This window comes from Thermobia domestica, chromosome 2 (assembly GCF_964235325.1).
Source record: "Thermobia domestica chromosome 2, izTheDome1.hap1.1, whole genome shotgun sequence".
NCBI classification, from domain to species: Eukaryota; Metazoa; Arthropoda; class Insecta; order Zygentoma; family Lepismatidae; genus Thermobia; species Thermobia domestica.
The window spans coordinates 96,084,783-96,106,013 of record NC_137455.1 but is presented as its reverse complement, the minus strand read 5'-3'; the positions used below and the strand labels follow the sequence as shown (position 1 = coordinate 96,106,013).

The 21,231-nt window shown below is 34.8% G+C and overlaps 1 protein-coding gene across 1 annotated transcript in view; it reads right to left on the bottom strand.

Annotated features, from left to right (window-relative positions):
* Positions 1-1,307: 1,307 nt before the first annotated feature.
* The window catches only part of LOC145674242 (XK-related protein 6-like), a 31,609-nt gene continuing 11,685 nt past the window's right edge, over positions 1,308-21,231 (bottom strand). The window contains exons 2-5 of the mRNA XM_081744079.1: positions 20,688-20,789; positions 15,414-15,634; positions 7,923-8,078; positions 1,308-2,419 (exon numbers count right to left, since the gene is read on the bottom strand). Coding sequence (XP_081600205.1) covers positions 1,932-2,419; positions 7,923-8,078; positions 15,414-15,634; positions 20,688-20,789 — 967 coding nt within the window. The 3' untranslated portion in view covers positions 1,308-1,931. The remainder of the gene's footprint in view (positions 2,420-7,922; positions 8,079-15,413; positions 15,635-20,687; positions 20,790-21,231) is intronic.

The window sequence follows — 21,231 nt, the reverse complement described above, 5'->3', positions numbered from 1 at the left end:
TGAACAGCTTTAGATTTCTTTGGCGGGGGAGAATTGGTGTGTTTCTATTGTGGGCTTTGCCGCTAGCTTTCGGGCTCAAAATTGTGGCATCACGTTACGTCCCCTATGACGATGCGGGACGGAAATGCATACTCTTCCTCGTAGTACAGCTGCAGATGCATCAGACATGAAGCCATTCTGTCAATCTTTTGTCTCTCCGTCAGTTGATGCGGAATCCACGTCTTGCAAATTTTTCGGAACTGTAGGTGTTCTTTGATAATGAAATGCACGGAGCCATGGCAAATTCCTACCTGAACACGAATTTCTTTCTCTGTGATTCGTCGGTTTTCCCGGATAAGACCATCAATCCACGCAATCACATCAGGGGTAATGGCTCCATGGGCTTGTTCTGGGAGCAAGTCCTCTTGCAGTGGTGTGCGCCCTTCTCGGAATCTCTTATGCTACTCCTACACGCTTGTCAGTGACAAGCAATGTTCGCCATACACAGCAGATATGCAACGATGAGTTTTACGTGATAAAACTCTCTCAGCCACCAAGAAACGAACCACATCTCTCTACTCTTCTTTGCTTGCCTCCATTTCTAATGCTGGACGAACACTCTTTTCACTATGCTCACCTGTAGAGCAATAAACGAACAACTGTGTATACCTATGGGTTGTCACTATGCATTTCGCCTCCCGAGAGATGGCAGTATCGATAAGTAACAGTAGTGTTGTCAACTTTTGCGAGGAATGTGTTTTATAAAGGGTGTTTGATTTTAATTTTACTCCTCCTCATAAAACCATAAAGTAATCTGTTAATTAACTGTTATTTTGAAGGATCTTTTCGTCTAATACAACGGAATCTAATAAAGGAATAATCTTAGGAAACTCAACCTGTTACTAACTTGGATATGTTCTGAAGCTCGAAAAGCTTAATACAGCGAGACGTGTTACAAATTAATGGCTTGTTCCCGCCTAGAACTGTAAGTCAGGATATTGGATAGACATTGTGTTTCAAGTAATGATATGAAATGACTTAACGCTCAAATATAAACTAATTAAACATTTGAGTATCTTTTGTAATTACCGTATACGTATAATTAAGTTGTTCCTTACTCAGCCCATTTTACATGCTTAATATATTAATAATTATGTATATATGTTATAGTATATATTATAAATACCGCTTCAAAATACACACTGAGTCTTTTTTTCTGTCCAAAAGAATGAATTACAAAAATATCTTTTACGATACAAAACTTTCTTTTAAAAATTGATGGAAGACATTGTGTTTCAAACTTTCAAGCAATATGAAATGAGTTAATATAAATTAATTAAACGTTTTAATATCTTCTGTAAATACAATATAGGCATATTTCAGTTGTTCCTCACTCAGCTCATTCTACACTAATGATGTAGTAATGCGTATTTACATATTAAATATTGTAAACATTACAATACAACAAAATACGTGTCAACAGTTTTTGTTTTCCCAAGAGAATATTATGTAAAATTGTGAAAAGAGTTACAAAATATTTTTTACGTAGAAAACATTATGTTTCAATTGTATTCGTGAATAGACATTATGTTCCAAGTAGTAATATAAATGAGCTAGCACTCAAATATGTAATAACTAAAGATTTAAATATCTTTTATAATTACAATATATGTTTATATAAGTTGATACTCACCTGGTTCACATTACATTCTTAATATATTAATAAATATGTACATATTACATATATACCATTTCCAAATAAACAACAACATTTGTCTTCTTGTCTTTCCAAAATAATATTACGCAAATATGTAAAAACAGTTACAAAAGTATTTTATGTTACAACTAATCTTTCTTTGTACTGGTAAATAATATATATTTATTCTGGTAACAAAAATAAAAAATAATGTATTGTATATACAGTTAACAAAAATAAGAATAATTTTGTACGCTTATTTGTTATTTTGTGAATTTGAAACTGGTTTCAGTGGAATATCAGTACTTCGATCACAGAGACTCTGCCGCTGTGGGAATGGTACAATTCGCTCACTAGGATGGAAGAATTTGTAATAGAGAACCATGCATGAGATTCCAATGGTGAATGAAACCAATTCACCAATAAGAGTAGGATAGTAAAACCACCGTTCATTATCTGAATATAAACACCACACCACTACCATTACTAGATTTTCAACAAAGCATATCAAATAATATGTAGCATATTTATAACGAGTCTTTTCATCTTTTATTGTAATGTAAGTAAAAATATAAACCATCCCAAGAATTAGGCAAAAGATGAGTTCCTCGAAACGTGTAGCACACACTGTAGTCTTCTGCAAAACTAACCAGCTGCTCATCAGCACCCAATGGCAAGCACAAATGATTGACGCCCATATTGGATACAACGTTGCAAAGAAGCTTACAGCGATAATTCTGGAAACTAATGCAGAAAACAAAAACGACATTAACTATCTAAAATATAATGGCCTTATAACTATTGTGAATTAGAACTGTACATTTACAACAAGAATATATACTATAGTACCTCGTATAGATGAAAAGTTCTGATAAAGATGTTTATTGGTAGGTCTTAAAAGCTACAGAAACGCACACTTTTATGAGGCTCAGTGTACTTTGATTTGTTCTTTATTCAGCCACACAGGGCTGCAAGTGACGTGGCCGCCTGCCAATGGAAATAGTATATGCTCAATATTAAAGAGAAAAAACTGCCTTGCCTTATTCGTGGCACCTTTCATGGAATCAATGTTACGGTGCCACTTACGGCAGAAGTTAGTCTCTAATTTCTACCACAGAGTATAATTCATTCAACTGGCCATTTGCTCGATGCAATGAATCTACCACATGATAAAGAAGCAATATGAGTGTCAGTGTAGATTTTGTATCACGTGACTTTGCTTCGTGACTGTACAAAGTAACAATATTCGAAATAATTGAATCAGCTTTTCAAGACATGAATATTCAAACTTTGTTCAAAGACAAGTTTAATAGACAACACAGCCACACAAAAAAGGTACAAGTTCTGTGTAGCGAATCCCAGGGTATAGATTCAATGTAGTTTGTTATACAGAACTCAAATTTCGAAACCCCAGGACGACTGACCGTGTCAATTTTGTTTTATGGACGAAAAACGTGTGTATGGCTATGCTACGTGTGCCCTCCCTATCCAAAATCGGTGAAGTTTTTTACCCTTAAAATTAATTTGACGCGATCAATCATTCTGGGGTTACGAAATATGGATTCTGTGTAACAAAATACATCAAATCCATACCTGGGGTTCGCTACACAGAAGTTTTATTTTTGTGTGTGGGGGTGTGTAATTAGAGGATAATCCGTATACTTTTGTGACTTTTGTTTCTCCATTGTTGGGAGAGTTTTACTGTTCAAAGCATGCTTCTGAAGAATAAAATTAAGTGCTCTGTAAAAAGAATTAGACAAAATAATAATAATAATAATAATAATAATAATAAAAAGTGTACAGATTGTTCTCCAAAATTGATTCAATTTGTCTTTGGACAAAGTTTGTATATTCATCATTTTAAATTGATAGCATTATTTTGAATATTGTCGCTCCCTACAGAATACATTAAAAAGACAGGGGACACGTAGTCTCATATCTTGCTCATAGCCAAGCCTTCATACTTACTTTAAAAACTACTAACACAATGCATTGTTATTTAGATATTATATTCACAAGGTTTAATTCGGCCCAATATTTGTTCAAGAAATGAATGAAGAAAACCCGACCAAGAATAACTGTATAGTGAAATCAGACTTAAGTGTTTCCACCGTCTACATATGGTCATCTGGTAACGAAACAAGAAAAAAACACTCCCAATCAGAACGTTTAACTATGTTATGTTAGAATATGCTAGAATATATAGTTATGTTAGAATATATAGTTATATTTTGGATTTAACGAGTCTGTCAGGCGCAGCAAGAAGCACAGAAGACATTATCATTTTCTGTAGAACGAAAATACCACTTACTATATCACAATTTCCCCAAAATATAGTTTTGTATGTTAACTGAGAATAAAAAGTTTGATGGTGTACAATTCTGAAATTAGTGGTTGATAATATTTGGTTGATTTATGAAATAGTAATATAATTTTGTGTAGTTTCTTAGGTAGGTCTGCTGTATGCTTACTCCATACAGAGGTGTTTCCGATCTATGGTAACAAAAGTGACACCTTATCTTATGATATATCATGCTGCCACTATCGGCAATATAATCGTGGCCGTGAGTTCGAGCTATCACACTGCAGCGCAATTTTTATTGGAGCAAGCTGGTATAGTCATGAAGTATAGTCATGTCAAGAGTACACCAGTCACGTCCATTCCCACTGGTTGGTTCTCCAGAGAACGATCATGATGCTAAGTTGTTTGCATGCAAGAGCCCTTTCCAACAATCCAAAGGTATAGTAATCCATTGGCGAGGTGTCTGGTGGGTGAACAGGGATGTTGCTGTACGGGATGTTGCCATGTATTCCCATTCCGCTCTTCATGTCCACCAAACTTGATGGATGAAAGCAGATGTATGACTTGACGCCTTATTCTGACACCAAGAAAGCTTCGACTTCTGTGCGAAACAGCGAGATCAAGACAACAATCTGACTATACGCAGAGTTAATTTTGACATTTTAACTACGCGGTGGATGATTAACTTACCTGGAATGGTCATGAAATTCTTGAGAGAATTTTCCAGTTTCCTGATACCATTATTCGATTTTTTTTTTCGTGTACGCTAAAGTAGTGTCTGGGTTTTGTTGCAGTCATCAGATAAAAGTATGCCTCATCTAAAGTGAGCACAAACCTCTTACTTTTTCTGGCAGGGTAGTGTGCACTCAACTCGTGACTTTTTGTGGCACGTTCAGCAATATGCTGCGATAATAATTTATAAATTCAAGTTTCACGCCGCTTGTTTACTTTAAATCCTCGTTAACAATATGTTCATCGTTTCCACTGAGGTCCCCAATTTCATTTCAACGGCTCTCTACGTTGTTGGATTCGGACCAAGGACAAGAAGCTTCACTTTCTGAATCATGTTCGGGCTATGGCTCGGAGTGAACCGTGGATGTAACTGTTTCTTGCCCTGTAGAAGCAGTCTCAGTTTACAGCATATACCTTTTCCGTTCAGCATATATGAGATGACTTTGCTTGATATTTATTTTAGAAACCACGTCCCCTACACTGCTCACAGTATCTGGGAATATGAGTACTTTTCCCAGTATGGTGGTATTTGTGGCACCATTTTACGTACTAGGAAAGTGAGCACATTGGACATTTCCAAAAAAATCTTTCTAACTGCTGCTGTTCGGTTAGCTCTCGTCCGTTTCTATGCAGCGCTACAGGCTCATGTCAAATTCGTTACCATAAGTCGGAAACAACCTCTGTGTGTATATATTTTGATTAAATGGAAAAGTCTGTGTTTTGTTTTCGAATTTCGAGATACTGATAAAATAACGGGGCAACGGAGAAATTAGTTCATATTACACACAGCAAAACAATTCGATACACTCCAATAATACACGGGAGAATGGCAGTCACAATATAAGAAGCTTTCTTTCTTTTTTCTTTTTAAAATCCCCTGGCCTTGAGTTTTCTTCTAAACTCACTACAAAAGCAGAAGTCTTTCCTATTGTCTCGTTTCGTCTTTCTTCATATTCACTCAGATTCACGGCCAGAATCTCCTCCAGATATAAAAAGCTTTGATAGGTGAACCAAATACACTATGGAGGACACGGTAGTAAGTAAATAAGATCTTATATAATTGGCTTGATTGTCGGGAATTCAATATTGCTTGTTTCTTATTCTTTTGATTGACACTCATTACTAGCTAGTTGAAACTATCACGAATGACGAAAAACTATCCATACTTTCAATAAAAAGTTAGCCATGGCTAGGGCTCAATATGCACCTTCTGACTCAGAAAGTCAGCGGCAGTGTTTACGAAGATAAAGAAGTCTGATAATTTCCATGACTGAAAGGTAGAGAGAGAGAGAGAGAGAGAAAGAGAAAGATATTACTTCATCTCGTAAGTGATGGGGGAATGACTGAATGTAAAAACAAATATTTATAAAGGGAAGGAGGGAGATGGCAAACTTGACATCTTGCACAGGACGCTATTCTCTCTTACCCTTTACGTGCTTAATTACTTACATCAAATGGAATCATAAAGGAAGAAATTTCAACAAAAGTGCATTAAGGGATGGTGAATATAGGGAAATGAAATACGAAGATCGTTCGGAAAGTAATCTCCGATTTGTTAAAAAAGAAACACCAAAGTAAATAAAAAATAATTTTTATATACATCTGAAAGCTACTTCTTTACTCTATTTTTGAACATAGTTTCCATAAACATTTAAACACATCATATATCTGCATTAGCTTAAAAATTCCATCAGCATAAAAATCTCCCGCCTGTGCTTTGAGCCAGCCTGTGACCGCATCTTTCAGCTCCTTATCACCAAAGCGCTGAAATCACATAGCACAGTCCTGGAAATTTGTGGAAATTCATCGGAAAGCTCCGAGATTGTGAAACGTCGATTTTCACGAACTGTTCCATCAATTTTCTGAACGAAATGAAATGAAATCTTTTAGTTTTATGCCCCACGGTTACGTGCTAGGCTAGAGGAGACGGTGATGATGAGAAATGAATGAAATGGTGGAAAGAAGAAATTGGGAGGAAACGGGAGAACCCCGAGGAAACCCACGCACACGGTGTTTGTCCACCGCAAAGTTCATTTGGCGCGAGCTGGGATCGAACCAGGACCCCATGCATCAGAGGTGAACACTCTACCACTGAGCCACCGCGGCCCCAATTTTCTGAACGAGTTCATCAGTAACCACTGATGACTTGCCACTCCTCCCTTCGTCATGAATGTTTATTTGTCCACTTTTAAATAAACGGACTCATTCACGAACAACAACTTCACTGAACACACATTTGGCCCTTACACGGCACAAAGTTCCCGATGAATATCTGCTGCCGAATATTGTTTTGCCGTAAGAAAACGTATAACAGCTTGCACTTGACGGGGTTTTCTATTGCAGCATATATTTTGAGACACTACAAAAGTGGAACTAGTGATCAGAGAACCTTCTCTATCACAGATGGATACAGACTGATCTACCATGAACGTCTGCGCAAAGATGGTAGTGCTGCTCCCACTACTCCACGCACAGTGACCAATCGGAGGTTACTTTCCGAATGCGCCTCGTAAAAACTTAAATCTAGTTTGAAAAAATACCAAAGCTCGCTAGGTTATTTTTTTTCAAAAGCCTGATAGTGTTATTCCTACTTAGGATAGAACTTCCTGGTGGCTATATAGTTAGCATACTCGCCTATATTGAGGGAGACATCGTGCCAACTCTTAGTGGGAGCTCATGTGGTTTAAATTCCATGTCAAGTTGTAGGTCTACGTCTTATATTGCCTCGGTGGTGAAGGGGATGTTACCTTGCAATTCAACCAATCAACAACCTAGTGTTTTTTTTTTTGGGTTACATCAACGTTATGCCTATTTCTTTTTCTTCTGGATTTTACAGCTTATTACAAGTAAATGCATCAACATTACGTCAGTATTGAGCCTTAAAAAAAGATTGATGATAAATAATTTTGAACCAGAAGAATTCTGGAAGAATTTCTGCTTAAAATTCACGGTAAAAGAAACATTTCATGCGTCAGAAATTATAAATTAGTTCCCCCAAAAGAATCAAGGCAGTAAGGTACTATAGAAAGACGAAAAGAATATCTATTAAGATTCCCATTGATTTATAATCCAAGATTTACATAATGTATTTTCTACAGATTCTAAAAGACATACTTCAAATACAGTGAAATAAATTACCATTAAATGAACAGATACACTGTATATTAACATGGTGAGCTACTTAATTAATTGGCAAACAGAATTTTTTCTTACCCGATATCATGAAATGCCAAAAAAATTGCATAACAGATCCTTTAACAGTGATGTTTTGTTTATCGTCTTGTGCAAAACGAATGGTTCGATGATACGATGCTAATGACCATGCCATGCTTCCCAATGATGTCAATACGGAGGTCATCTGCATGAAAGCTGTGAAAATTAAGATTTAATTTTATTATAGACAAAATATACACACTTAATCCATTACAAACGATGTCTAACATTTCGTGTTAACCGAGTATTTATGCATGCAAACGAACCTTGATAGATAATGTGGGATGTGTAAGGAAATGCAATAGTTTCGTGAAGAATTAAAAAAAAAAAAAAAAAAAAGACTAGAAGTGAATGTTGACAAGTATTACACGTCTTATATATTTGTGCAGATGGTAAAATGTGAACTAACTATTGTTTACAAATTACGTTAGATATATTGATATCGGATTTATTGGTGCATTGCTTTTATGAGAAATTTCTTGCACATGCATAAGCATTTCAACAAAATAAAAAAGATAAAATGAACCTAATGAAATTTGTGTGTGAGGAGCCGTGTACACATTTTTAGTTGTTTTGCGTTGAATATGTAAAACTATTTAACGTAAACATTAAAATATCCAGATAGCTACTAACTTAATTGTTTTGTATGAAAAACGAACTTCAAACATTAAAGAATATTTTAAAAAGTTTAGCATTCATAGTCTCCATTGCAGTTTTTTCCTCTTTTGTACAGTTCTTCCACTACTGAACCAAATTACTTTATGTAGCATTTCTCTGGATTTTCCATTTTCTCTTCAAATCAAACTATCAGTTAAACAACCGTACACAATTACAAAACAAAACAACACAAAACAAAACAAAAAAAAAAAAAAAAAAAGTCTACGTCTACTGATTTTTACTGTCCTTATATTCTGGCAACTCTGTAATTAATTCAGGAAATTACCCATGTCTCCCTTCCTAACACACTTTCACTAATAATACTGCGTAAACACAACAACTGCTACACCACGAAAGGAATGCAGTAACTCATAAGATACATAGTGAACAGAGACCAGTAGGTAACCATATTCACATCGCTTTCACTATATCCACTGTATACAGGGTGTCCCAAAAGTAATAGTGAAAAATGAAACCACAGATTCCTGGCACCAAAACGAGTGCAAATGTTTATATGACATACAGTCTGGAAATGGACAAGGGCAGAGCTAGACAGCTTCGAATGTGGGGAGAAAGGAACTTCACACTTAGGGAAAGGAACCTGCCGATTTACAAAACCGCATTGAAGATGCGTGTGAACAGTTACGCAACACACCGGGAGTGATGGAATGCATTCGAAACTCACGATTAGTACGTTACATAGATGTGGGAGGACAGCATTTTGAACATCCTCTGTAGGTACGTTTATTGTTAGCACGTATGACCTAGTAGTTTGTAGTGTACTCTGTGTAAGATTGTACGTTACAGAAACAGCACATCGTTGTAGATTCTGTCTGTTATTTCATCACACGGCATGACTAGTTATACTTGTTCTTATTTCTACCCTCTCTTGCAAGTTTCTATCTGGTATACCCACTGAGATTATGCAGCCATCCTAAGTGATCTTTGCTTTGACCCCCATTGTACATGTGCATGCAATCGTGCCATGGATAACAATTTTTATCAGTATGGTTTCCATCTTTACTGCATCGTTTCATTACCCTCCTACCGTACAGACATTCAGCGAATCCCTAAATGACATATGGAGAATCTCTGGCGCGGTTATGTAACATACATGTAACATTTCAAGCCGATATGGTTTTTATGTCTTTCTGAACCCCATTCCTAGCTCCTATCATTATCCCGCTGGCAGGTGGTGAAGTTCCTTTCACAACACATTCAAAGTTGTCTAACTCCGCCCCTGTCCATTTCTGAACTATATGCCATATAAACATTTTTTTCTTGTTTTGTTGCCAGGAATCTGAGGTTTCATTTTTCGCCATTACTTTTGGGATCTAATATATACATAAAGTTCAGAATTATGTAGGGTATGCTGTAGTGTCTTAAAGAAGTAAAAAACTTATGCGTGTATTGGCATTTGCCAAAATTTCCCTTGCATAGTTTAAAATACTACCACGTTTAGAAAAGCATATTGCATAAACAATTTTTTACTGGTTCTGTAGGTCTTCAGGAAGACAAGCTACCACTGTAGATAGTTTAGATTTGTTCAACAATTTATTATGTTTAACTAAAAGTTGTGAAAAAAAAAGTAACAACCTAGGAGCACATTACTATGAAAGAAACATAGGCATGTTATATATCAATCTTCTCAGGAAAGTGTAAGTGGTTCTTTTCAAATAGCTGCATTTTTCACACAGCTCTTACTGTACTACTATGAAAAGACATTATATTTTTCAAGTAGCCTCGAAAGCGAGGTTATCTGGAAACAGCGCATTCTGGCTGCTGGGAAATTTCAGTCTCAGTAAAATTTTGTTATGACTGCAGGGAAACTTTACATGGACTAACAAGGGAAGAGAGGGAGATTATATATAGAAGTAGAAGATGGTTTGCACACCAGTCGAAAGCACTAGTGACGCCTATTACGAACCTGTAATAAAAAAAAATCCGAATGCATATACTCTGTGTTATATGAATATACACGGTGTACAAAAAGTCCGTTGCCACCTCTAGAAATCGCAAACGGTAAGCCAGATGCCAAAACAGGAAAACATGTGTTTGATCATTTTAAAAATCCAACTTATCAAAGCAAAAAGTGTTGTCCCAGGGCCACCCGCATGGTCCCAGCCGGGGTCTAACTCAAAATTTTCAAACAGCAAGAGGGATCAAGTAGCATATCGTTGGAAAGTTGTTAAAAAGTGAAAGAAGACGGAATAAGTCTCGACTCTCTAAAATTACTCTGTGGAACATGGCGACCGGTCAAAATGTCAGCAAAAACGTCATTGTAAAGTCTATGGCCACCCCAAAAAATCTGAAACGGTGAGACAAGTGTTAAAACAGGAAACTACGTGTCATCATTCCAAAAGTACAATGAAAGTAAAAATATTTGTCCTGGGGTCCTTTGCAGGGGTCCTACTCAAAATTTTCAAATAGCAAAGGGGGTCAAGTTGCATATCGTTGGAAAGCTGTTAGGAAATGAAAGAAGACGGAAGAAGTATCAACTCTCTGAAATTACCATGTGGAAAATGGCGGCCGGTCAAAATGTACATCCTCATTTCGATTCTCTAAGCGCATTCGCTTTCCATTTTCCGATCTGCACTTATTGTCATTGTGAGACACTTGCAAGTATTCGCTGTTCCTGGTGAAAAAAAAAAATGTTTGAATCATTTTATACTTGATAATCCAGGCAACGAGCATAAGTACCATTATTATACATTATATGTTAACTAGCCAGTTCTACCTAGGTATACTAAAAATGTCAAGTGTTAATTCTTTTCTTTATTTCTTAATTTAATTTTGTTTTATTATATTTCTTTATTTTTTTGGACATTACTAGGCCCAAAGAGCAGAATCTCACAGTAGGAGCATTTCCTTTGTTTCCGTTGAGTTCAAGAATTAAAACAAACTGAAACTCACCTACAGAAAGAAGAACTAAAACACACGATGTTTGCACAGTGTTATGGTAAAGCGTTCAAACTTGTTCCATCTGTTTTCATTTAACAGCAGCTTTCAAACGATAAGCTACTTGACTTCCCTTGATGTGAAAATTTTGTGTAGGACAATATCTGGGACAATGCGGAGGACCCTGGGACAAATACTTTTATTTTCAATCATTGGACTTTTGGTATGATGACACACCTTTTTCTCCTGTTTTGACATCTGTCTCACTGTTTCTGGTTCTTTGGGGTGACCATAGACTTTACAATGAGGTTTTTACTGACATTTTGACCGGCCATCATGTTGCCCAGCGTAATTTTAGAGAGTCGAGACTTGTTCCATCCTTTCATTTCCCAACAGCTTTCCAACTATATGCAACTTTATCCTTCTTGCTATTTGAAACTTTTGAGTTGGACCCCGCCTGGGACCTTGCGAGTGGGCCTGGGACAACACTTTTTGCTTTGATACGTTGTACTTTTAAAATGATCAAACACATGTTTTCCTGTTTTGGCATCTGTCTGTCTCTCCGTTTGCGACTTCTAAGGGTGGCATCGGACTTTTTGCACACCCTGTATATTCATATAACTCGTAGAGAATACGCATTCGGAAAATTTTTATTAGTTTCGTAATAGGCGTCATTAGTGCCTTCGATTGGTGTATAAACATTGCATTTCGATATATATATAATCTCCCTTTCATCCCTTGTAAGCTCTAGAAACATCGCAATAAAAATTAATTGCAATAAATAACAAGAGGTAGTATGAAAAAGAAGAAAATTTACTAAGTAACCCCAGTTTACAGTACATTATACTACTCGTTTGAGTACTTCTCCACAAAAATTAAAATAGGCATTTTTTTTCCCGTTTAGAACCACCACCTTCTCTAGATAATTTCTTTAAAAAAACATGCCAGCAGTACTAATGGTTAGTGCTAGCGAGAATAAACGAGGTTTCGTACGTACTATCATACTAAGGTAGCACAATTGTTATGCACCCTGTAACCAATCTACACGAGACTTAATTTGTCGCGTTTCAGAAGGCACCGTATTACTGCAAAATACAATATCTTCTCTGTAGACAAATAATTTGTTCGATTCAGTAACCCATGGCTTTCACCCAATTTCAGAAATTCTTCCTCTTTATTAGTATATAAATCAGTGGTCGAAGTGAGACGGTATGCGGTGGTATGCCATACCGCCTCTGGTTTTTCAGTGATGAAGACATACCGCCTCTGGGTTTTCCGTGATCAAGACATACCGTCACTGGAAAGTGAACGCTAATATACGATATCTTTAATAAATTAATTTTTATACACAGTAATTGAAGAATAGCTTTGCACGTCAAAGATTTTAAGTTGACAACACCAACATTTTTATTATCTTTTTCCTAATACTTTTATTTTGTTTTTAAAATGAGGTATATACGAAGAAGTTCACCCCTTGTTCCTACGCAAGTACTCGTGTTGGTTGTGTTTGGGGTAGCCAACCATCCAGTATTTTACCGGACAGCTCGGTTTTTAACTTCCTTCTTCCGGTGTCTGGTACGAGCTCAAAACCAGATGTTAAATGTCCGGTAATTTTTCATCTTACTAGTCCTATTCTCTGTTCTATTCAGATTATTTTGGAGTGACGAAAGGAATCGTTTGTCGATGAATACGGTTAAAGCAGAGCTTGTAATTCGCTTTGATATCTACCTGTCGAGCGCGGATTTTACTGAAGAGTTGAAGCCAGGAAAATTTACTGAACTTATCAAAACTGCTGAAGGTCAACAAAAGTACATTCAAAAGCGCACCTAGCACTGCTTCATCTTGTGCATGTCAATTATATTGCTAATTTTATTTTATTTTTTGTTTTAAATACGGTGTATTATTGATGGTAGACTTCAAAAATTACATGTACCGACTCAACCAAAACTGGATTAGGAAAATTTAATAAATCCCTCAAAAGTAACTAAAATTATTAAATTCGAACTCCGAATCACTCAATTTTATGTGATGTAACCTCTTTCATGTTTACATTTTTGACGATCAATGATGTCACAATCTTAAGAATATAATACTCCTCGAGGGTGTTCGGTATTTCCATTTTCAAAAGTTTGCAACCTTAGTTGTGTTGGTAGCACATCAGACTTACATAACAGAAAGGGATGAGTTCGTTAGGCTATGTAATCGGTGTCGTGGGCCATGGGCCCAATCCAAACCAAAGGCAGCGTATTGAAAATGTTACTTGTTTAAATTGAGATCGGAAAGTATTTTTATAAGTTCAAGGGAACTTCTTTTGTGTCTGCAATTATAAAGAAATACATAACCGAGTCCGGTATTTACGAAAAAAATATAGTGTAAGCTATGAAAAAAAAAAAAATCTGTTGTTTTGCTTAAGTGCTTTATTGTTAAATCTGTTCTACTGCATATTGTTTTTTATATTAAGTGTTTTATATTTGATTGTGCCATATTCAATTGTTTCTTTCTTATGTACATGTCTTGCTTTAATACATATAATTGCCGTGTTTGAGCATAGGTGGCTTTACGGCTTGTCTGCTGTGGGGACGGACCTTCCGCAGGTCTGGACTAATTCTCAATCGAGTGGGGGGTCCGTGAGTTCTCCCGCAGGAAATTGATTAAAATTGTTAATATAAAAACTCTGCTTTCAATTCTTTCATACATAATTCTCTATAACACAACATAAGGGGATATTTTTTTATTCTTCTCAGAAAGTTGGGGATGGGGCAAAGTCTCTCCATGCCCCACCCCCGTAACTACGGAGAAACTCTTTCATGGTTTTGAGTCATTATGTAAATAGAAATGCAATCTTTTAGGCAACATACCATCATTGTATTTCAACATTTAGATAGACGGTATGTCGAGTCAAAATAGTAATAAAACATACCGTCTCTCTTGATTTCCACTTCGAACACTGATATAAATGACAAAAAGCTATACACTGAAATGTCACAGCCAACTGCTCAATGATGCCAGTTGAAAGACAATCTCAGGAGCGAATTACGCCGAATTTTCATGCATGTGATAGAAGTGTGCTTTGCTTGCGATTTGGTAGCGTCTAAAGCCGACCATACACATTTTTGGTGATGAATTTTGACATTTTATAGAACAACATTTTCCAGTCTGGACTTATATTTGTACAGATAAAAAATTCGTGACCTAAAAGATAAATTTCTTGACTTTCATGACCGATTTCTGATTTCGTGACTTTCGTGACCGATAGACACCCTGTCTAATTATTGACGATCGATTAGCTATGTTTACATTCATTATAAAACTCCTCTTTCTCATTAACGATCCCTTCCAAGTAACTAACTTTCACTTTGACCTTAGTTAAAATACCATCATCCTGATAACTGCCTTGTGTAAATAGTGACTGAGAAAAACTCTTAGTTGGAATGGTCAACACTTAAACCCGAAGTCAGATCCTTTTGCATACACAAAGTTCTGAACACACCTATTGTATTTAATACTTAATTTATCTACTTCACAGTTCTAGCAGGTAAAATCCACGCTATCTTCTGAAAAGATACAGTACAGAGGAAAACTACAATTTAAACAACACAGTCCAAGAACTTAACAAAAATTATGGAACATAGTTACAGAAGTTCTGGAAGGTAATATGAGATAGAGAGGAAATTTTATCACTCCTTTTCATCCCTCTATATTCTAGGACATTAAGTACTCCCAATTTTAGTTTTATCTTAAGTATAAAAACGATGCGAACTTTTAAAGCACTGATCCTTAGAATAACCTTCGTATGTAATATTCAATATTTCTACCGAAAGAAACATTCTTATCCTTGTACCATACAACTATTATTTAGACATACCTTTGTGGGTAAAACAGTCTTAATGCTCTTGTTCCAATTACATTTCTAATAAAATAATCATTTAAATATACCTGTAAATTTATTATGAGGGTCATGGGCAGTATCTTTGATAAGAATTGTCATTTGGAGAACTGTCTGTGGTGCTGACTCTAGGAAGCATTCGAACACGCGTAGTAAGGCAGCATCTGCATCTTCTTTCAGCATTAATTTGTAGTATCTCTGTTGATTCACTTTGTCTTTCTTTTTCTCGGAACTTCTCGATTTGAATGCGTAGATCAGTGAATCACAGTATCTGAAAGTGAAAATGTTATATTTATTAAATTACATGAATGAATTATTTAAAATTACATTCATTCATAGCTCAGCTACTCAGCTTTTGATTTTGATTTTGTAACCGTCTCAAAGAAATTTACAAATCTTCTGTGGGTTTATTCAAATACCATTTGTCAATAGTTCTTTGTACAGTCATCGATAAAAAAAAAAAAAAAAAAAAAAAAAAGTATATTTAATATACAAATAGTATATATCATAAACTATTTTCTTATATCGCTGATAGTAACCTGATGAGTTTAAGTTTCAGTCAATTTTCGGTTTTTTTTTTTTTTTTTTTTTTTTTTTTTTATGTACATTATCATGTTTAAGCTCTTTAAAAGATTTCTAAAAAGGTATAGACAAATATTACGTAGAAAATAATATTGTTTTATCTCTAAGTAAAATGAATAATAATAATAAAAGAGAGACTAAATAACTTAACATGATTGATTCAGATTTTAATGGCATAATTCAGAATGAAAAATCTAAAAGTTGCAATAGGGTATTGTGTATTTTTCATGTAATTTTAAACATTATCTCTTGTATTTACGGGCAATATGTGCTATTGAAATATGCACAAGCTAGTTAAAACAAGAAGAAGAAAATATAAAAAGAAATAGAATTAATGAAGATTTTAGTATGCATCAATATGCGAAAAGTTATAGACATCTTCGTCTAGTGAATGCTATTGATTGCTTGTATTCGCGATATGTTCAACATGATATTAATCCTGGAGATGAAGTAATTGTAGTAGAACCGTTTAATGACATGTACGCAACATTGGTTCATGTAGCAGAAGAAAGTTGATTCCAGTACCCATGAAATTCAGAAAGAGAACGTGTGTTCCCACCAATGTTTGTAGTGATTGGTCGACTAAGTTGGAACTGTTGAAATGTTCATTCAACGAAAAGACCAAAATGATAGTAGTGAACACTCAGATGGTGCTTTTACCGAATGCGGTGCAATGCGTTAATTTCAATCATTTAGGTATGACATTGCAAAATTTTGAAAATCCATCAATGGTGCAGTATAATAATAACCTGAACCAAACTAACCTTAAGCGAAACCAAGTTCCAAATATCAACGTGAAAATAAAGTATGATCCCAATCTTAAAAATAATGATAGATTCACGTGTACCAGTAATGTAACCGAACCTAATCTTAGTAGCAACAATAATAAGAATCGTACTACACTTGGGAAGCAGGTAATCATTAGATCTAATTTCCCCCGAATTGGATTTTGTAGAAATTTCATAGATGGCAAGAATTCTCAAATAGGAAACAAAGAACTGTAGAAGTAAATAACGCACAAGACTGTATTCCGGTTTATGACTTTCAATGCAGCTAAAACGAATTTGTTGGTCATGTAACTTAAGCTAAAGTTACGACATCTGAGCAAACCGTATTGCATTGATTCTTGTTTTATTTCGCTGTAAATATCGTTATGATTTTGTTTGTTATTTGTACTTTATTAGAATTCTATACAGATAATATAAATGTTTAATTCATTACGTATTAATGTAGATGAATATGAATAATGCTTATCAAAGTTATGATAACTATGCTAATTCTTAATATGGTAAAGGTCCTGCGTATAAGACCATATTTATGTATCAAACAAATTAATCCTAAAGTTTTCGAACTAATGGATGTGAAAACTGGTAAATTTTGGGGTTTACGCAATATTGATGAACTAAAGTTATGGCGTCCTTCAAAATATACTAAAAAGTAAATGGATTTCAGCTAGTTAAGACATTAGTTCCTTCTGAAGTTGTATCCAAAGTTAACATGAATGACATTTAATCTTTAAATTAATGAGTGATAATTTCTTTATTTGTGTTAGTTTTTATTATGATGTTGATTATCTTGTTTTATTTTAAACATTGTCGATATTTCTTTTGTAATTTGAATGTTGTTTGAATCTATATATATAATGTATTTGATCCTTTCTCGTTCAAAGAACTATTATATGAATATCATAATATCTTTTTTAAAACCTTCCTAATTATGCCCGAAAGAATAATTTAGATTTTGTTAACTTTCAATTTACAATAAGTATTAATGGCATCGAAATGAAGAACTTAATTAGGACTCAAAAATTAATCACTCGTATACCATATTTTGAATGTACCTTCTTTTATCGTCGCTGAATTGTATGAATAATAAAAATAAAAATTAATTATGAAAATTAAAATAAATATGAAAATGATATTAATATAAAGTGAATGTAATATATAATTATATGAATTGTAATTTTTATATATACGAGGGTTATTCAAAAACTTAGATGGTATATCTAACGGTCCAGGATTCTTTTTTTTAAATTGTAAACAAAAGAAGTCCTATTGTTCGAGCGTCATTATATAACAATATTGTGTATTTTTCATGTAATCTTAAACATTATCTTTTGTATTTACGGACAATATGTGCTATTGAAATATGCACAAGCTAGTTCAAAGAAGAAGAAGAAAATATAAAAAGAAATAGAATTGATTTCTTTCTGATATTATTATTTATGTTAACATGGTAATCTGACGATATGTGTTATTGGTCGTCACAGAAACGAGAAACATAATATATAACAGAGGATCCATCTTGTAGAATCAACATGTATGCTATTTAAAAGGTGTAAATGTTTACTTCATTACGTATTATAATAAAAGGTAATATCAAGATGGAGTGTCTAAGTGGATTTTGGTAAAAGTGGTAGACTAGAATATAAATATTCGGACTGTGGGCTAAAGTGTAACCCTAAAAATATACAGGATTATATTTTATGGACCTTACAAAATGGCACTCCCCACAGAAGAAGTAGGTATTAATATTGTAGATGCCAGAACAGAGTTCACCACAATCTATGAATCAAACACATGGCAAATGGAGAGCATGAGCAAATGAACTCCATGGAACCTTCAAGAGTCACTTAAAAGACAGCATATAGAGAAACGACAATCAAATGCTTGGCTCAAGGCAAGTAAAATCTTTTCCTAAAACACTAAAATTTATGATAGCCATCCAGGACAGAGTAATACAAACCTGAAACTACTGATAAATACATATTAAAGCAAGAAATACCCGATTAAAAAAATAAAATAAAAAAAATAAAAAATTATGAAAATGTTTCGACCCATCAGGAATTGAACAATCACAGACTCATATCGCATAATGACTTTCATGGATTACCTGAAGAGATCGAACAATGCTGCAAAATCCATTCACCAATTTCAAGCACATATTACCTGACCAGCGAAGGAGTGCGGGCGGCCGATTTTGGAACTAAAATGCAAGCAGCAGTGTTTCTAACCGGATTACTTGTAATCAATCTATCACAGTTCTTTTTGTCCTGTTCGTAATAAACAACTTCACGCATATGCTCAAGTCAGGGGCAGATCCAGGGGGCGGGGTGATCGGGACGATTGCCCCCCCCCCAGGATAGGGTATTTTTTATTTTAAAAATAAAACCTAAGAATTTTCACCTTTGTATTATAAATGTAAAATAAAACCTAAAATAGGTAGGCCTTACTTTTTTTTTGTTTTACGTTGCAGAAGTCAAATAAAGCATTAAATTGCAAGAAATTACTTACATTGGCGTTCTTGCTAAAAAAAAAAAAAAAAAAAAAAATGTCCACCTTCGAAATCGCAGATGGCCATTTCTGTTCTAGAAATTGCAGACAATAGCTACTTCTCCTTTTCTAAAGTTGTTTTACTTTTATTTGCAATACACTCTTACCTTGATTTGACTTCGAACGACCCCCCCCCAAACATTCAGTCTGGATCCGCCCCTGGCTCAAGTTAAGACAATCAGTTTCAAAAGTTATTGAAGTTACTTGCAGAACATCTTAAGTAACAAGCAAAAAAACTACTGCAACAAGAATACCCCCTCCATATTAACTTGCGAACAAGCTAGCGAGCAGCGTTTTACAGGTTGCTCATGTTTTATAATGGCATCGAATAAAACGTAATCAATTTTTACACAATCAGCTTAATACACGGTAGAAGCTCACTGAATTGTCAATTGTGCTATGTTGTTCTTAAATTGGTAATTTCCATTCATATATCACTATTCACGATACATCTGCATTACTGCAAGAATGGTTTACTACAACCACATAACTTACGGCGTTCTTTATAAAGCGGAAAGAGATTAAGCTATGCATAACATCCAAACTGAAACTTTTAAAAGCCGTTGGATACACTGCAGAGTGAAACTCTCCGCTCCCCTGTCCCACCGTGCTTGCCAAGAAACTGATGTAAACACAACAGCAGCGCCATCCTTCCAAAACCGCACTGCTATCCTGGTCAGGATATAACATCCATCAAGCATTGGAGTTTACCATCAATACCAAACAATAATACAAACAGCAGCCATATTCAGGACTTGAAAACAATAAATAAGAACTATACTGAGATCGAGAAACCAAAGGTGTAACGATACTTGCAAAGAGACTGGATATTACTATCATGAATAAAATAAACAGAGAAGTAATTTTCATAAATGTAGTAGTGTCACTTATTTATAGCATACATACAACCTTTAGTACAAAAATTAAGAAACATAAAGACTCGGCAGACGAAATTTAAAAGATACGGAAATATCTTAAAAGTAACAGTAAGACTAATAAGTATTTCAGCTAAAACTATTGTCCCTGAATAGGGATGCCCACGAGAGATTTGAAACTGTCTCGTCTCGAAAATGTGCTCTAAAAGCGATGTCTCGACTCGAAAAATGTATATTTCTCTATTGGAAGATCCGTGTCTCGACTCGAATTTTGTCAGGAAAATTCTGTCTCGACTCGTCTCGTGCGCATCCCTATCCCTGAAAGCACTTTGATACAATTGGAACAGATAGAAAAATATCATCTAAAAAAATCAGCAGTTTTAGGCACCTGTTATATGATCAGGAAGTTGCCAGGAATGGCCGTGAAATTACCAAGTAACAACCGGTTTAAACCAAACTATAATTCACTATAAGCATATAAAAATAACCATAATATAGTGAATACAATTTAAATCTCAAAACTGCATGCACTCACCTCAAAATTGGTGCTAACTGAAGTAGAAGTATAATTAACCGCATTGTCCACTTCCATCTTTTCGATTTCACAGCAGATGGTTCATTTTTGTCAGCAATGTACCTGTAACATCAACATTATTTTAAATGATTTATTACATATTGATATAACGTACGTTTAAGATTAATAACTTATTAAACCAAAGATATCTCAATAACGTTGATAAATTACAAATTTCAAAAGTGAATCAAAAACCCACAAAGTCAGTAAACAATTTATACATTTACTTAACGAAGATAATATATATCAAACAAAACAAAAAGCTGAGTACTCCAAGTAGCAATTCTAGCACCCAAATAGCAATCCGAACGTAAAAACTTTCAGTAACAAGTTTTCCCATCTTCAGTGCGTATCCATTAAAGTTTTCTTTTTTTTTCGTTACTTGAAGAACTATTTTTTTTTTAAATCAATTTCCTTCACTGCAGAAATAATGTATATAGTTTTTAAAGTAATGCTGTTCAATGTCCCTCTTAATAATCTATGCTATCATTTCATTGCCTTTATT